Source organism: Sus scrofa, chromosome 2 (assembly GCF_054392235.1).
Source record: "Sus scrofa isolate SSC_HxYL_T2T_F1_AM1 chromosome 2, Sscrofa_HxYL_maternal_Yorkshire_Landrace_v2.0, whole genome shotgun sequence".
Lineage (NCBI taxonomy): Eukaryota > Metazoa > Chordata > Mammalia > Artiodactyla > Suidae > Sus > Sus scrofa.
This window is the reverse complement of record NC_139384.1, coordinates 141858414-141875163: the sequence shown is the minus strand read 5'-3', so window position 1 is coordinate 141875163 and position 16750 is coordinate 141858414. Positions and strand designations below refer to the sequence as shown.

General features: G+C 35.9%; 1 protein-coding gene across 1 annotated transcript in view; it reads left to right on the top strand.

Annotated features, from left to right (window-relative positions):
- Nucleotides 1-16750, top strand: part of FBN2 (fibrillin 2) — a 220192-nt gene that overhangs the window by 16350 nt on the left and 187092 nt on the right. Inside the window, exon 5 of the mRNA XM_021084720.2 lies at nucleotides 243-338. Coding sequence (XP_020940379.2) covers nucleotides 243-338 — 96 coding nt within the window. The remainder of the gene's footprint in view (nucleotides 1-242; nucleotides 339-16750) is intronic.

Below are 16750 nucleotides of genomic sequence, written 5' to 3'. Positions count from 1 at the left end.
CTTGTGATTCTGATTTAAAAAAAAAAAAGAAACTTTTACCAAATGCTTGCATAACAATGCAATTTGCACAGATTGTGTAGGTTTTTGTCTCAATATATGCTGAAATATATTTACTTAAATGCATGACGTGAACTATGACATGTATGTTAGAGGTAGGATCCATTCTTGGCTGCATTTCGATACTACTACATTGTACTTGGATGTTCATTGTATAATGAGCTTCTTGCTGTGTTTGCGTGCAGCTGTCTGTGAAAATGGATGTCAGAATGGTGGACGTTGTATTGGACCCAACCGCTGTGCTTGTGTTTATGGATTCACTGGTCCACAGTGTGAAAGAGGTAAGAAAAGAGAAATGAGAGCCTCCCTTTGGAGGAGCCTATTTTATTGTAAACATATGTAATTTTTTTATCCAATGAAAATTTTTCTAATGAAATAATATTTTCATTCGTCTTTGATTATGTCTGTAACTTGAATGGTCAGATTTTGAGATACAGCTAATAGCAGCTGAAATGTCTCAGTTTTTTCCACCAGAGTAACCTCAGTTCAGGAGGCCAGCTCTTGCACTGTGGCTCTAGGGTAGTTTTGAGTGAATGACTGATGGCAAATTCTAATAATTTGGAGTTAATTCAAATTGGGAATCACTGTTGGGAGTGCCACCTCTGTTTTAAAAAAAAAGATATCATAATCTTCTTTGCAAAACCAACAGAAAGCAGAAATAAATTGCTGTAACCAATAAGGAAATGTATCACATTGCATAACAAAAAGTCCAGAGTTCGTGGGCTTCAGGTAGGACATGATCGAGGCTTTCATTCTGTTGTTCTTTTTCTCTTGGCCCTGCTTTCCTTTGTGTGTCTCTTTTGCCCTACACTGGAGCTCTTTTTGGTTTTAAAATGATTACCAGCAGTAGTTGAGGCAGCATGCTTTCCTGTTCACATCTAGAGAGAAAACATTTTCTCTAACCACGTGCCAATAAACTGTCTTGAGCTTGAGTTTTTGAACCTGTCTGTGTAAGAGGAATGGTATTCATATGTTCTATGTAGACTTATTAGGACCTTTCTTTGGAGCTGTAATTGGCGAAGGCCTCCCCAAAGTCACCTGGAAGGGAGAGTTTTGTAGGAGTTGAGTTGGGTTAGGAGAAAATGGGTAGGGGAGTGAGTACTGGATAGGCATCTACTTTATCCACATAAATGGTCAGTCAAACCGATATGAAACCAGTTTACCATAATTTAAATAACATGACCTATGGACTACTGAAAACCCCCAGTGTTGATGCAATAAGTGAAATATTAATAATGTTCTGACAGCAAAAGGGCCTAACAAAGAAGGATTAACTTTATAAAATGTGCTAAATAACTATTTAGCACTGAACCATAAAAGTAAAGAAGCTTAAACTAAAATGTTACTATGTAATCATTCATAATTACGTACATACTCAGTTTATTTTCCAAGGGCTTGTCATAGCATCTAAAGTTGTATAGTGCTTTCTCTGTTGTGAAAATTTGATTATATGAAGATAAGTCATTGAAATATTACAGATAAGTAGTGATGATGGTTTGTATATGTATAGAGGCTTAGAATTGCAAAGAAACCCTCTGTTTTAAAAATTATATTCATTAACATTGACAGAAAGTTAATCCTGGTATTCAGGTTAAATCTTGAGAAGAAATTGAGAAATTTGAATTATATAGTAAAGTCTGAAAAGTAAGATGTATGTAGCCTTTTAACGTACACTTGTATGTGTATGTACATTAAGATATTTATAATTATTCTTAAAGTAATTGAAATTTCTTGGGACTACAGTACATTCCACAGATGACAGTTTAGAGTTATACTTAGGACAAATTTAAATGTCTTCACCAGATGCTTTTATTTTGGGAAGAAAATTAATTATGACATGTTAGCATAAAATGATAAGCTGTTGATAATAAATTTCTGAGATGATGTTAAGTTTATTTATACACCATAGAATGGAAAATAGTTAAATTTAAAATTTCAAACATAGTTATAAGTGGTGGAGATGTTCATTTTTCTGGAGATCATGTAAACTTTGCAGCTCTTGCCTCCTGAAACAAATTTCAAGTTCAGTTCCTAACTGGAAAAGGAATTGGGTAGTTTTGACTCAGAGGTTTCTAGGGATTATGTCATTATTCTGCCACAGATATTCACTCATTGAGTTTGTTAGTCCTTACTAAATTTATGGGAATTAGATAAAGACATAAATATTTTACATGTACAGTAGCATGTTTTCAGAAAAATTACAAAATTAATTCATGAATTGGTTTGAAGGCCTTTTTTTTTTTTTGTCTTTTTGCCATTTCTTGGGCCGCTCCCACAGCATATGGAAGTTCCCAGGCTAGGGGTCCAATCGGAGCTGTAGCCGCCAGCCTACACCACAGCCACAGCAACGCAGGATCCCAGCCGCGTCTGCAACCTACACCACAGCTCATGGCAACGCGGGATCCTTAACCCACTGAGCTAGGCCAGGAATTGAATCCTCAACCTCATGGTTCCTAGTCAGATTCGCCAACCACTGAACCATGACGGGAACTCCCTAAAAATCTTTTTTTTTAATGCTTATCTTCAGATGAAAATTCAAAACTTCATTTCTGTCAAGGGAGTAATCAGTTTCCACTCTTACAACTATGAACTTTCACATTTTCAAAATATATTTTTAATTGAACTTTAATGTCTAATAGCTAATCCAAGTGAAAGTGAAGTTTGTCATTTTTCTCAAGAAATACTGTCTGCTTGGCTGCTAAATAGGGAATAACTCACCTATGTTGAGGTTAGTGAATTAGACCCATGTACTTAGTGCACATTTAAGTTTCATATTGCCTTTTTCAGTTACTGAATTTTAAAATGTATGTGCTTTGTTCTCCTAAAAAAAAGACTTGTGTGGAATTAGGGGCAACTTTTATGTCTTAATGTAGAACACATATAATTTCCCCTCAAATTGGTCTCTTGGGATCAGTTGTATGATAAACACGGCAGCTTTTCCAGCTCTCTGGGCTTCTGGCAGACTGGTTTCCAGACTGGAAACAGACTGAGTGGTAACTAAGGGCTGGCACGATTGTGGTGTTTAACCTGAGTCTTGGTGCTGGGAAAGTTGAACCTTGTGACCTTCTCTCCTTACTCTTGCTGATATGTACAATGACCTTTTATCCTTATCGTTAAAGGGAGAGTTTCTGTGGCCCCATGCTGATTATAAAATGTAGACAGCTAGCTGTGTTCGAGGTACATGAAGATATTCAATTCTTTTTGCTTCTCTCTCCAAACAGATGGCATGTGCAAAACGATAAATATTGTACCAAATATGCACTTGAGGATACTTAGAGATGTAATTAATCATCTTATAATATCAAGACTCAGTGTTTTTTTCTTCCAACATTTGAAATGTACCTTATTATTTATCAGTAGAAATTCAGAGCAGGTAGGCAAGCAAGAAATGACTTTACCTAAGGGATTTCTGAACTAAATACAGTGATTACTTGGTTATAAACGTGACCTGCCCAAGGTCCCTGTTTCAGTCAGCTTCTTTACCTTAAATGATGGTTGAAGTGGTTTTTTTGCTTTTTAGGGCTGCACCCGCAGCATGTGGGAGTTCTCAGGCTAGGGACCGAATCAGAGCTACAGCTGCCAGCCTACACCACAGCCACAGCAATGTGGAATCCGAGCCACATCTGGGAGCTACACCGCAGCTCACGGCAACGCCAGATCCTTAACCCACTGAGGGAGTTTGTTTCTGCTGAGCCACAATGGGAACTCCCAAAGTTGTATTTTGTAATTGACTTTTCTTTGAAGCTTATATAAGGACAATCTGTTAAAAAGTTATCCTAGACCCTTTTAAATTATACATAAATTACTACTATAAATTGTTTATTATTAAATAAACATGACTTCTTTTTTTAAAAGTGTGTAAATTTAGCAAAATGTCAAACATCCTTATGCTTAGTGACCTTTCCTTCACAATGTACATCTTTCAGTAAATGGTATCTTTAAAAAGGAGGGTTGGGGGAGTTCCTGCAGTGGCACAGCGGAACCAAATTGACTAGTTTGTGGGTTCGATCCCTGGCCTTGCTCATTGGGTTAAGGATCCCATGTCGCTGTGAGCTATGGTGTAGGTCACAGACGCGGCTCGGATACTGTGTTGCTGTGGCTCTGGCACAGGCTGGTGACTGCACCTGGGAACCTCCATATGCTATGGGTACAGCCCTAGAAAAGACCAAAAAAAAAAAAAAAGGGCTAGAAATTTACTTTTTAACTTATTGACATTTTTGAGAAAAATTCCTTTTGTTCATCTGAATCTGCATTAGGAATAAAAGTGAGATCAAGTTTCAGATTTTACAGTTTATAAAATCTGAACTTTCACACAATTTATGTAAAAAGAAAAATAACAGATTTCCCTTCAGAGTAACTTTCATAAAATTAATGCAGGAACTCAGTGTCTAGAAGCATGCTGAAGAGTCGTTCAGCTTCTGCTTGAATACTCCTAGTCACAGGATGCTCACTCACTCACTCCATCGTGAGGCAGTATTTCGTTGTCAGGGTCCTGATTGTTCAAACCCTGCATTGTTAAGCACCTGCCTCCGTGGCATTTAACAGATGTATAGCACATCTCTTACTATCTAATTCAGTGGAAACTTGATGATGGGAACTTCTCTAAAGGCATCAGTTATAACTTCTCTCTCAGGTTTGTATGATGGCACCTTGAAGTCTGAAGAAAAGCTCTTGAATTCTTCTGTACATTTGTGTTCATCCCTCCACGTTTCAGTCAGTAAAGTAACCATGACTGTGAATAAACCTGCTGAAACTTTATCCAGATTCTCTAAGAACAAGACTGGAGATAGGCAAATCAAAGTTTTCCAGAATTCTGGAAATTATGTAGCCCAGAGCCAAAATTGTTTAGAGGTAGTCTGTACATTTATTAATCAACATTAATTCCATGGTCTTGGAGTTTGTTACAAAGTATGCAGGATGGGTAACTTAATAGTGTGACCAGGCATTCAGGGAAGTGTGGTGAGAGAACAAGCTGGAATTCTGCAGAATCCTATACACAGTGGATCTGATACTTCTTAGAAACATATAGGCAGTACTAATTAGGAAAAAATTCTTCCCATTGTAACTTTCTTACCTAGAGGTAACATGTTATGGCAAGATAATGTGGAAAATAAGACAAGGGAAAACAAGAAAGTCTATTATTTATGATTTTTCTCCAGTCAGAACTAGTGACTTCTAATATTTGGGTTATACTTTGAGTCTTTTTGATTCTACTATGCTTATATTGCCAACAAAGAATGGGATCCTTCCACTCTTAGTGGAACTTGAATGTTTTGTAACAAGAAATGTACTTATATTCTGCTTGTCCCTTTGGGTTATGAACTCCATTATATTAGATTATGAACTGTAGTGGTTACACTGCATGTTGTAGTAATGAGGGCCAGGCCTCTGCATTCTAAACAACCATATGATGTTTGTAAAGTTATTTTCTCTTTCTCACAGATGAAAAAAAATTCTGCCCACTTCAAACTTACGGTAGCATTAGGGATATTAGAACAAGAGGAGGATCTCAAATGGTCTGATTCCAGACCTTCAACTCAGTTATGGTGATATAGCTGCCTTCCATAATTATATTTATTAGTAGTTAACATTTAACATTTAAGGTCATTTTCAGATTTTCTTTTGTTTTGTTGGTTTGTTTGTATTTTAGCAAAGCTGTGATAAAAATCTATGTAGATACATCTGTATCTTTGATTTTTTTTCTTAGGATATATCCTAGAAATGTAATTGCTCAGTAGTGAATATGTGAAAATTTAAAGCTTTTCATATGTTCTGTTAATTTCTCTCTTAAAGGCTTAAGATTTATTCCTTTGTTAGTGCGTTTAAAACATCTGTACCATTCCCAAATCTTATATTTATAATTTTTTCCTAGTGCTGTTGGAATTGCATTTCTTTAACCTTTTTAATCACAAGTTAGAATATACAGGGGATAACTCAAATAAATTTATTTATAAATTTTTATCACATATCTATTGAGTAGTTAGGAGTATTAGGCCAGATACTTGGAGCTCAATTTATACTCCCTCTTAATAAGAAGCAATTATCTATTAAAAGAAGAGAACTGGTCATCTACTTAACCATTAAAATGCAGCACAGTAAATGCTGTAATAAGAGTAGGAACAAATTTTTGAAAGAGTTCTGAAGTCATTCCTGATTAAGGGAGAATCACAGAGGTCTTCTTGCAGTTATTCTGAATGAAAAAAGCAACCCATTGTAATGGGAAAAACAGCATTGGACTAATTCTTGTTTATTAGTGTTATAAGATGCAGCATGATGGAATCTTAAGCTAAATAATATTATTTAAACTCCATCATTAAATACCAGTTACCACAGTTGCTAATGCTGTTTTATAGAAATAACACATCCCCCTCTTTCTTGCCCTCAGAAGATTTAATGAGAATGAAATTATAAGGAACAGAGAGAGAAGGATACCAACCACAGATGTCAAACTCATACACTCCCACATGCCCACACACGCACCCCACCACCACCACACACACACAGTTCTGCACTCCTGAGGCCGTTAAGAACATTTTATAACCTTGCACTCTCTAAACTAAACTTAGCCTTAAATGGGCATCAGAGAAATAGCAAAAGATCTGTGGGAACTTCACTTTTTGGCAGTAGCTCAGATGACATCCTTATCTTGAATGCCATTAAGAACACAAGGGAAGGAAAATGAGAGAAAAAGCAGGCAGTGAAAAGTGAAAAGAAAAGAAGAATAGAATGAAGAATGATAGCAAATGGAGATACAAAACTAGAACCCAGAGTGGAGGTGCTGGGCCATACAGGACAGACCCAAGTTTGGGAGAAAATCAGTTCATTGATTGATCTCAGCTGGGAGAGCCCAGGCTGCCCACTCCTCTCTCTTCTATATAAGCCTTTACTCTTTAGATCCATGCCGTGAAACTGAATGTGTCAGCAGCCTGTTAGACCCTGATGCTTCTTTTTTAAAAGGAAAAAACTCCTTTGATTTAAACTAGTGAGTGTCTTCATTTATTCCAGCTCTAAGTGCCCTTATTTATGTATTTCTTTGTTTGCTTTTGGTTTATCTACCTAGAGGAGGGAAACTTGCAGTACAAAATAAAAATATTCGAGTATCGTATATTTGTGAAACTCCATCAATGTTGTCCTGTTGATCTATTTCAACATCAGACCCAAAGACATTAGAGATTTAACTAGTATGGACGCTGGGTGATGCTGCTGCCCACACATACACACACCAGTTAAATATAATGCCAAGTTGTTACATAGGATTTAGCCAAAAGCAATACATAAAATTTGCATGTGTGGCATGAGGGATTTATGTTATATCATCGTATTTTTCAAAAATGTCAAATGCTAAAAGTTCTTAAATAACACCTGTCTCCAAGGGTTTCAGATAAAGGGCTATGGACCTGAAATTACTTCATAGAGTTGTTGGCAAGATTAAAAGCAATACTGTGTTAAGCTCCTGACACATAATGGGCAGAGTGCCTGGCACATGATAGACATCTACTAAATGATATTTGCGGTGCTTCAGGAACACAAGGTATAAGCCAGAATTCCAAATTTAATATTAAGACCTGTGTGATCTTGGAAATATGATTGCCTTCTCTGTTTTTTTTTTCTGCATATGTAATAGGTGTCTACTGTGTCAACCTTGAATTATTTTTGAGGCTTAATATTATAATACCTGGTTCCCAATAAACGATAATTATCGATGCTAATCTCTTTTAACTGAATGATGCAATTATCAAAATATAACAATGAAATATTCAGAAATGGAATTTCATTTATGGAATAAAAGGATTTTTGTCAACAATTAAAGTTCTACTAATAAAGTTTAATGCTGTTTTTATTGAGAATGTAAGAACTCAGAATAAATAGCATATTTTAATAGTGGCTCACATTCTTGGCATGCGAATTAAGTGATAGATAAAATACCTAGCCAGTGTCTGGCACAGAGCCTAATAAATAATAAGCCATAATTATGAAAGATAAAGCCAGGACATGATAAGCTTTCTTAGACTAAATTGTCTTTATGGATGAGGGAGATTGTTTCAGCATCACTGGGAATGTCTTTCAGGTCATAGTGCATCAGCTGTGACCAATGTCAGTTTCACTATTTTAATTTGTTTGGATTTCTATGATAATACAGATCAGACGAAAAATATATCATCATCACTACCTTGCATGCTTGAAGTTGAATTTTTAGACCCTGCCCATCTTGTCTTGACATGTTTCTACTGTAAATACCAATGTTACTAATAGTAGTTACTGTTTCACTGATCTCTTTCGTCTTAGTCTCCCCCTGTCCTATGGGCAAGGTCCTGTCCCAAGCATTTCAGAGTAGCTAATATATACGTTAAGTGTATTTCATCAGGGCACTTGTAATGAATGGGCTTTGCATATCTCATGGACGTAAGTCAGAGAGGTCTTCTGACAGTCCAGAGACCAGTTTCTCTGTGAAGCTTTTCTTAACCAGCATCTACCTCTGCCTTACCTTACTCTTCATGCAAACATTAGACACACTCTTCTTTTACTATACCTGTCATGTATCCCATTCCTCTAGAATAACTCTCTTCATCATTGGATTGTGACTGCTCACTTTCTTGGCTGTAAGCCATTTAAGAACAAAGATTTTAATCTTAAATTGACGAGGTATTCCCTCTGCCCCACACAGTGTGCAGTATATAAAAGGCAGGCCATGTGTGTGACTGTATAAACATAGCCGTTCCAAGTAGAAGAAATAGAATGGAAAAAAGTACAGGCATAAAAGAGGTCCTGAAATTTTCTTAGATGCGTAATCGTCACTATGGCTCTAAGAAGCAGGGAAAGGGAAGAGTAGAGGATGAGGCTGGAGAAACAGACTTGGTCCTTAACATACACAAGTCTGGAATGCCAAAGTCAAGGGGCTGCCCTCTGTTCGGTAGGCTCTGGGGAGAGGGATTATGAAGGACTTCTAAACTTGAAAGGAGTTCTCTATAAAGGTCAGTGGTAAACAAAAAGGAGCAGAGGTTGGAGAGGATGAAGGCAGAAACCACCATTCAGGAGGACTCATTGCATGTGGGGTAGGTAATAGCAGTGAATCTATAGTGCCTTCAGTCAGATTATGATTTATTTATGCATAAATTAAATTAGTATTAATTTGAAATGGAAATTATGTAATGTTGGGGATTATGGTAAGTGCTTTAGGGGAATTAATACTTACAGCAACCCAAAGATATCATTTTAAATGTCTTACTACAAACGAGATCACAAGGAGGTAAAACCGTTCTCTGAAATTCCCTCAGCTATTAAGTGGAGAAAGTAGGATTTGAATACGGTGGTATAACCTCAGATCTCACACACTTAACTACAGCTTTATTTTGAGTGAAATCCAAAATTGCCCTGTATCTAGTCACTTGTGATGGAACATGATGGAGGATAGTGTGAGAAAAAGAATACACACACAAACACACACATACACACACACACACATATATGTATGAATGACTGGGTCACTTTGCTGTACAGTAGAAATTGACAGAACACTGTAAATCAACTCTAAAGTAAAAAATAAAAATCTTGAAAAATAATAAAAAAAATTTTTAAGTAATGTATTTCTACTCTTGAGAAATGTTATCAATTAAGTTTGATGACAAGGTACATGATTCCATGTACCTTGCTATTTTTATATTCTTTTGTTTTCTGGGCTAGGGGAATCTTTTTGGTATATAATTATGATTATACGTCTGAATGTTTAAACCCAGAGTTTCTTTATGGATATGATCTGGCTGAAAGATGTATTCAAAACCTCTAACAACAAAATTGAGATGTCTGTTTCTAGCCAGGTTGGACTGACAGAAATTAGATCAACCCTCCTGCCTGAGAAGAACCTGAAAGACAGAATAAAATATATGAAAGAATGGGTTTCAATATATTAGACATCAAGTAACAACAGATAGTGATCCTTGAAAGGACTCTGAGATTTTGCCACTTGCTCCTTGAGATAGTTTTTCCAGGCTGTGCTGTGGGCAGAGGGAACCCAGGCATCACTGGACTGATTCCTTAAACTGTATGCAGGATGTCTTCTCAGTCCACAATGGAATTAAATTACAAAACAGTAAAAGAAAAATCTCTGGAAAATACCCATTCAGAAACCGTGCCATGGATCAAAGAAGAAATCAAGAAGGAAATTAAGAAAGCATTTTGAACGAGTGAAAAAGAAAACAATATATGAGAATTTGTGGGGTGTCACTGAAGAAGTACTTAAAAGGAATATTCTAGCTCTCAATGTCTGCATTAGAAGAAAAGAGGTCTCAAATCAATGACCTCAGCTGCTTCATTAAAAAATTTTAAAAAGAAGAGCAAATTAAACCAGAGGTGAACGGAAGAAAGGAAATAATAAAGTTCAGAGTAAAAAATAAATGAAGTAGCAAACAGAAGAAGTGAGAACATCATTGAAACCAGAAGTTGGTTCATTGAAAAGATCGATAAAGTCAATAAACCTCTGTCCACACTGTTAATGAAAATAAAAACACAGATGGTCAGTATCAACAATGTGAGAGGTAACATCCTACAGATTTTACTGATAATACGTGAATAGTGAGGCAACACCAAGAACAACTCCAGGCTAATGAAAAGAAAGTGAGCAGTTTCTTGAAAGATGCAACCAAGTTCATCCAAGAAGTTAAAGACATATCAATTAAGGAAACTGGATCTGTAGTTACAAACCTTATTATAAAGAAAAACCCTGACTCAGCATCATTGGTAAATTCTACTGAACATTTAAGAAGGAAATAATACCAATTCTATGCAGATGATTCTAGAAAAGGAACAAGAGTTAAAGCTCCCCAAGTCTAATTTCTATAAAAATTACCTTGATTCCGAAACTGGAAAACATTTCAAGAAAAGAAAATAGTATGCAGATATTTTTCATGATGCAAAATTTCTCAACATAATTTTAGCAAAATTGTTGAAAGAGTATATATAATAAACAATTGGGATTTATCCCAGGACATTTATCCCAGAATAAAAAATCAGTGTAACTCACCATATTAACAACTTTTTAAAAATCATACACTTATCCAAATTGATGCAGAAAAAACACTTGACAAAATCCAGAATCTATTCCTGAAACAAACTGTCAACAAACTAGAGAGTAAAAGAGATCTTCCTCAATGTGATAAAGGGGCATTTCCAAAAAATCTATAGCCAACGTTACACTTGATGAAAAACTGAATTCCTTCACTGTAACATCAGTACAAAGCAAGGGCAACTTTGGTTCTAACTAGATCAACAGAATAATAAATGAAAGACTTACAGATTGGAAAGGAAGTCTGCAGATGACATCATTGCAAATGTAGAAAATAAGTTTATTAGCAAGATACATTATCAGTGTACATATGTCAATTGCATTTCTGTACCTAGCAGAGAACAAATGAAAGTCTAAATTAAAAACAATATTGTATACAATACCATAAACACTATGAAATACTCAGATAAATATTTTGACAAAAGTTGCACAAGATCTGTATACTGAAACCATATAGTGTTGCTGAGCAAAACTAATGAAGACATAAATAATGGGAAAGATACAATATGTACTTTGATTAGAAGACTCAGTGTTGTGGGATGTCTCTTCTCTCCAAATTCATTTGTAGATTCAACAAAATCCTGATAGAAATCATGGAGGAATTTTGAAAAATTGAGAAGCTGATTCTAAAATTCATAAGAAAATACAAATGATCTAGAGTAGCTAAAGCACATTCTGAAAAGAGCAGATTTGGAGACTTACACTACCTGGTTTCAAATTTATTATCAAGCTTTGGTAATCAAAAGAGTTTGGTATAAAGATTGACAGAGAACTCCATAACAGACACACACAAATCAACAGAGATGCATAGGTAATTCAGTGGAGTCTTTTAGGCAAATGCTGCTTGGACAGTTAGATATTCAAATGAAAAAAAATGATTTTGATCCATATGTCCCACCATATCCAAAAATTAAGTCAAAATGTGTCATAGGTTTAAATGTGATACTGAAATCAATAAAATTTCTGGAAGAAAACAGAGTGACTTTATGTCAGGCATAGCTCATTATATACCTCACTAAAAGCCTAGCCCCATTAAAAAAGTGATAAATTGAATTTCATCAGTGTTAAAAATTATAATCTTTGAAAGATATCATTAAAAGGATGAAAAATCAAACCTAAGTGGTAAAAATATCTAAGACATTTAGCTGATAAAGGACTTGCAACCACAGTGTATAAAGCTCAAAACGCAATAATGAGGAAACAAATCACCCAACTAGAAACATGTGCAAAGACTTGTATAGACACTTCGCTGAAGAAAAGTGAATTATCACAACCTTGTAAATCAACTATACTCCGGTAAGACTTAAGATAAATGAATGGCAAATAAGCATAGAAAAATATGTTCAACATCATTAGTCATTAGAGAAACAAATTAAAAATCATGTGAAATTGCTATGCCAAATCTTTCATACGTTGCTTCTGAGAATGTAAAATGGTTCATCCACTTTGGGAAAATACCTGTAATATGACTTAACCATTCTACTCTTAGTTATTAGATCTGGATAAATGAAAACATATCCCTACAGAAACTTGCACTCAAAGTCTCAGAGCAGCTTTATCTGTAATAGCCCCCATACTGAGAACAACCTAAATGTCTATCAACAGGTTAATGGATAAGCAAATTGTGGTATGTTTATACAATGGAACACTTCTCATTTGTAAAAAGTAATAAACTGTTGATACATGCAGTGTTGATGAACCTCAGAATATTTGTGCTGAGTGAAACAAGGCACACAAAAATGGACATACTGAATAATTTTTAATATAGGTGTGTATATATGCATTCTAGATAATTCAAACTAATCTGTTGTGACAACTATTGGATCAATAGTTGGCTAGGGATGGAGAGGTATGAACGGGCAGGATAGAGGAATTGCAAAGGAGCAAGAAGAGGAAACTTGGAGTAATGGATATGAATTCATTATTTAGGTTGTAGTGATTTCATGGGTTTATATCATATCTAAGAACATATACTTTAAATATGGCAGTTTATTATTTGTCAATTATACCTCAGTAAAGCTGTTTTTATTTTTATTTATTTATTTATTTATTTAGTCTTTTTGCCTTTCCTAGGGCCGCTCCGCGGCATAGTGGAGGTTCCCAGACTAGGGGTCTAATCAAAGCTGTAGCCACTGGCCTACACCACAGCCACAGCAACATAAGATCTGAGCTGCGTCTGCGACCTACACCACAGCTCACGGCAATGCTGGATCCTTAACCCACTGAGCAAGGCCAGGGATCAAACCCACAATCTCATGGTTCCTAGTTGGATTCGTTTCCACTGCGCCACGACGAGAACTCCAAAAATATTTTTTTAAAAGCTCCTGGAATAGTGAATTATCACAACCTTGTAAATCAACTATTTATACTCCAGTAAGACCTGAAGAAGATAAATGAATGGCAATAGTAGGTGTGTGGTGGGTGAAGTGAAAAAGCCTTGAGAATGGAAACTGTAAGCCTCCAGAAACATAATATCATAATAAATAAATCCAGTCAGTGCTTCTCTAGAGGAATACAATAGTCCTTTATGCTTTCTGGATCCTCTGCTAGAGTTACACTTGACTTGTTGCAGTTAGGGAGGTTTGGTGAAAGACATTCATGAACCATTCTGCCCACCCCTTTGAGGAATTTTATTTTGAGATCTTGAGAAAGCAGTATCATTAATTACTGTCTGCTTTTAATCAATATGAATTTATTAAGGAGTTCAGTGACCAAGGATCCAGGAAATATTAGAAAACTGGGAGTGCATACTAATTTGTTTACGATTATTCCAAACACATCCTTTAAAGGAGTTAAAAACTAAATTTAAGTTGAAAAAAATGTCATAGCACATAGGGAGGATATAGTTTCTGCCTGCTAATTTTTTTCATTGAGAGCTTTTGTTCTTAAAAAATTAGCGTGAGATTTTTTTTAAATGTTGCTTGTTCTAAATCCATCTTAAACATTATATAGAAATCTCCTTCCAGTCTCAGTATTTTTGTTTAAAACTTTAAAATCTGTTAAATATACTTAGGTAATTATTTCTTGATTTATTAACATTATGCAGTGTCTGTATCTCTTCACCAGGAGGGAATAAGTACTGTACCCTTTATGTTTTTTGCTTTCCACCACATCTTTGGTTAATTGGATTTTTTTCATTAAGAGTTTTATTTTCCTAGGAAGTGTTCATGGGTGCTTTCTCATTGTGAAGAATGTTGACCTGTTGCCTTATACTTGAACTTCAGCTTGGATTGGTATAATGCAGGAGGGTTTATACTTTTTCCCCTCATATTTTGTAGATACCATCCAATTGTTTCCTGGACTTAAATGTGCTAAGAAGAAGTCTGAGTCTAACCTTATTTTTTTCCTCCTTTCTAAGTTCACTTGCTATTTTTTTTTCTTTTTTCTCCAAATACCTGAACAGTCTCTTTTATTAAAATTATGTTTATCACTTTTATACATGAGTTTTAGTGAAAATGATGTGATTATTTGATCTGGAATTTTAAAGACATTTACTTCTGTTATATCTTGGGATAGTTTTTGTGCTTCGTTTGTTAGATTCTCTCTTTCAACTGTATTGATTTTTTTTTATTAGACTTGCGATCTCTTATTTGCTCTTTAGTCGCTTTGATCATAGTAATTCTTTTTTACCTGTGTCTGTTTTTGTTTTGCCTTTCCAGTTAATGTAAAGATTTAATAATTAGGGGAGGTGTTTCCATTCTGTCTTCAGAGTGTTCCATTCTGTCTTCCCTTTTATTTGATGCTTTTACGTTATCAACTAGGCATTGTTGAGCCCTTTTATTACTCAATTAATTTGCATATATGCTTCTTAAATACTTCTGTAATACAGAGAACTCATGCATAATTACTTTCTGTTTCTCAGATTTTTCTTTTTTTTTTTTTCCTATAATGCAGTATTCTTGTTTTCTTAATCTGCTCTCTGCTTAAAGGAAAAAAAATCAATTATAATATATTAGTTGTTGTCATTTTTTTTCCTCTTATGCCTTCTTTATATGCGCTGCTTTGTTCAGAACTTCAGTTTGCACTAGCTTGGTAAAAGTGAATTTTCCTTTTCTCTCATACAAAACTATCTAATAATTTGCTTCCTGTCCTTGCCCTTGTTTGAGAACCAGTATTTCATGGTCTGTGTGTAGGAGAGGAAGCTCTCCGCTGGGGTCTGGGCAGCTTTGATGAGAGGATCTGTGCTCTGCACTTACTGAGTTGTTCTTTGCATGGCTGGTGCCAGGCTTACTCTGTATGATCATGGGAGTACTCTTTTTTTAAAAGACGGTGTCCCTGAAATTTGAGTGATTGCTCGCATTTCAGCTATAGTCCCTGGTGCACCTTCGCTTTTGGAGAATCATGGTTGATGCTGGCTTCCCCCACGGGCCCCATCATTCTCCAGTAGTAGCCCCTCCTCCCACTGTGATCATGAGGGGCTTCAGTGCAGCCTCCTGCTCCTGAGAATATGTTTTCCTTATTGTCCCTGGGTTCCTCTGTTGATTACTGGGGATAACTGACCTTGAGTGGTAAGGACAATCTTGTCTTCACTGTCTGGTTTCCTCCTTTCTACTTTTCTGCTTCCTGGTGAGATATTATGCTGCTAAGTACACACTTTCACTCCTTCACATTTTCCCTGATTTCTCCAGAGCTGAACTCAATTTCAGCTCTTGAGGGAGAATTAGTGAGACGTCTCAGGATATTGATGAACCCTTCTCATTCCCTGTGTTCGAGGGTCTTCTCTTTCATTCCTTAGCTGCCATTTTCAAACACTCTGGCGGGAGTTCCTGTTTTCCCCTTTAGGTGCTAAAAGTGAAATTTTTGGTTAGCCTTTCCCTTTTTTGTTCCTGTTTATGTTAGCTGTGGGGAAGGGAGATTCTAAGACATGGTTTCAATTTCCTGTATTTACAGGTAGTTGATAATCAAAAGTTTTTGACCGGAAATCAATCTGATTCACACAGAAAGCCAAGGGTAGGGGTTTCTGATAGAGAATATAAGATTTGTGATACAGCAGTTAACATTTGCAAGTGAGATTATGGTGGCTTATTAAGTACACTCATCCCAGGGGTACCTCATCTTCTGTGGATTAAAGACTTTGTTTCCCATGACCATACTTAATGTCATGGTTTAATGCATGCAGAGTTCTTCCATATGGGCAAAGCTCAATGTTTGTGACTGTCTTTGTCTGATTTAGAAATAGCATACAAGGCACATTCCAAATTTTGAACATGATTATTTTCATCTTAAAAGAAGGAATTAAATTCTGAATGTCCCAGAGATTTTAATTAGAATTTAACAGATTAATTGTGTTCTTAAGCAAGATATTTCATGAGTAATTTCTTGTGTGAAAAATGAGAACACTGGGCTAGATCGCTGTTAACCTATTTTTCTTGATCATGAGGATCATCTGGGTTTTTTTCCCCCCAAAGTATTGACTGTTATGCCTCTTGCCTGGAGACTCAAATTTAATGCTCCAGATTCAATAGATGCATATTATCATTGCTGGGGAGCTTTTTAAAATCATGACACCCAAGCTTGTTTTAGTGTGTGTGTGTGTGTGTGTGTGTGTGTAGTTCTTATTGCTTTATCTGGCCACATCCATGGCATGTGGAAGTTCCTAGTCCAGGGATTTGATCCATACCACAATAGCAACCC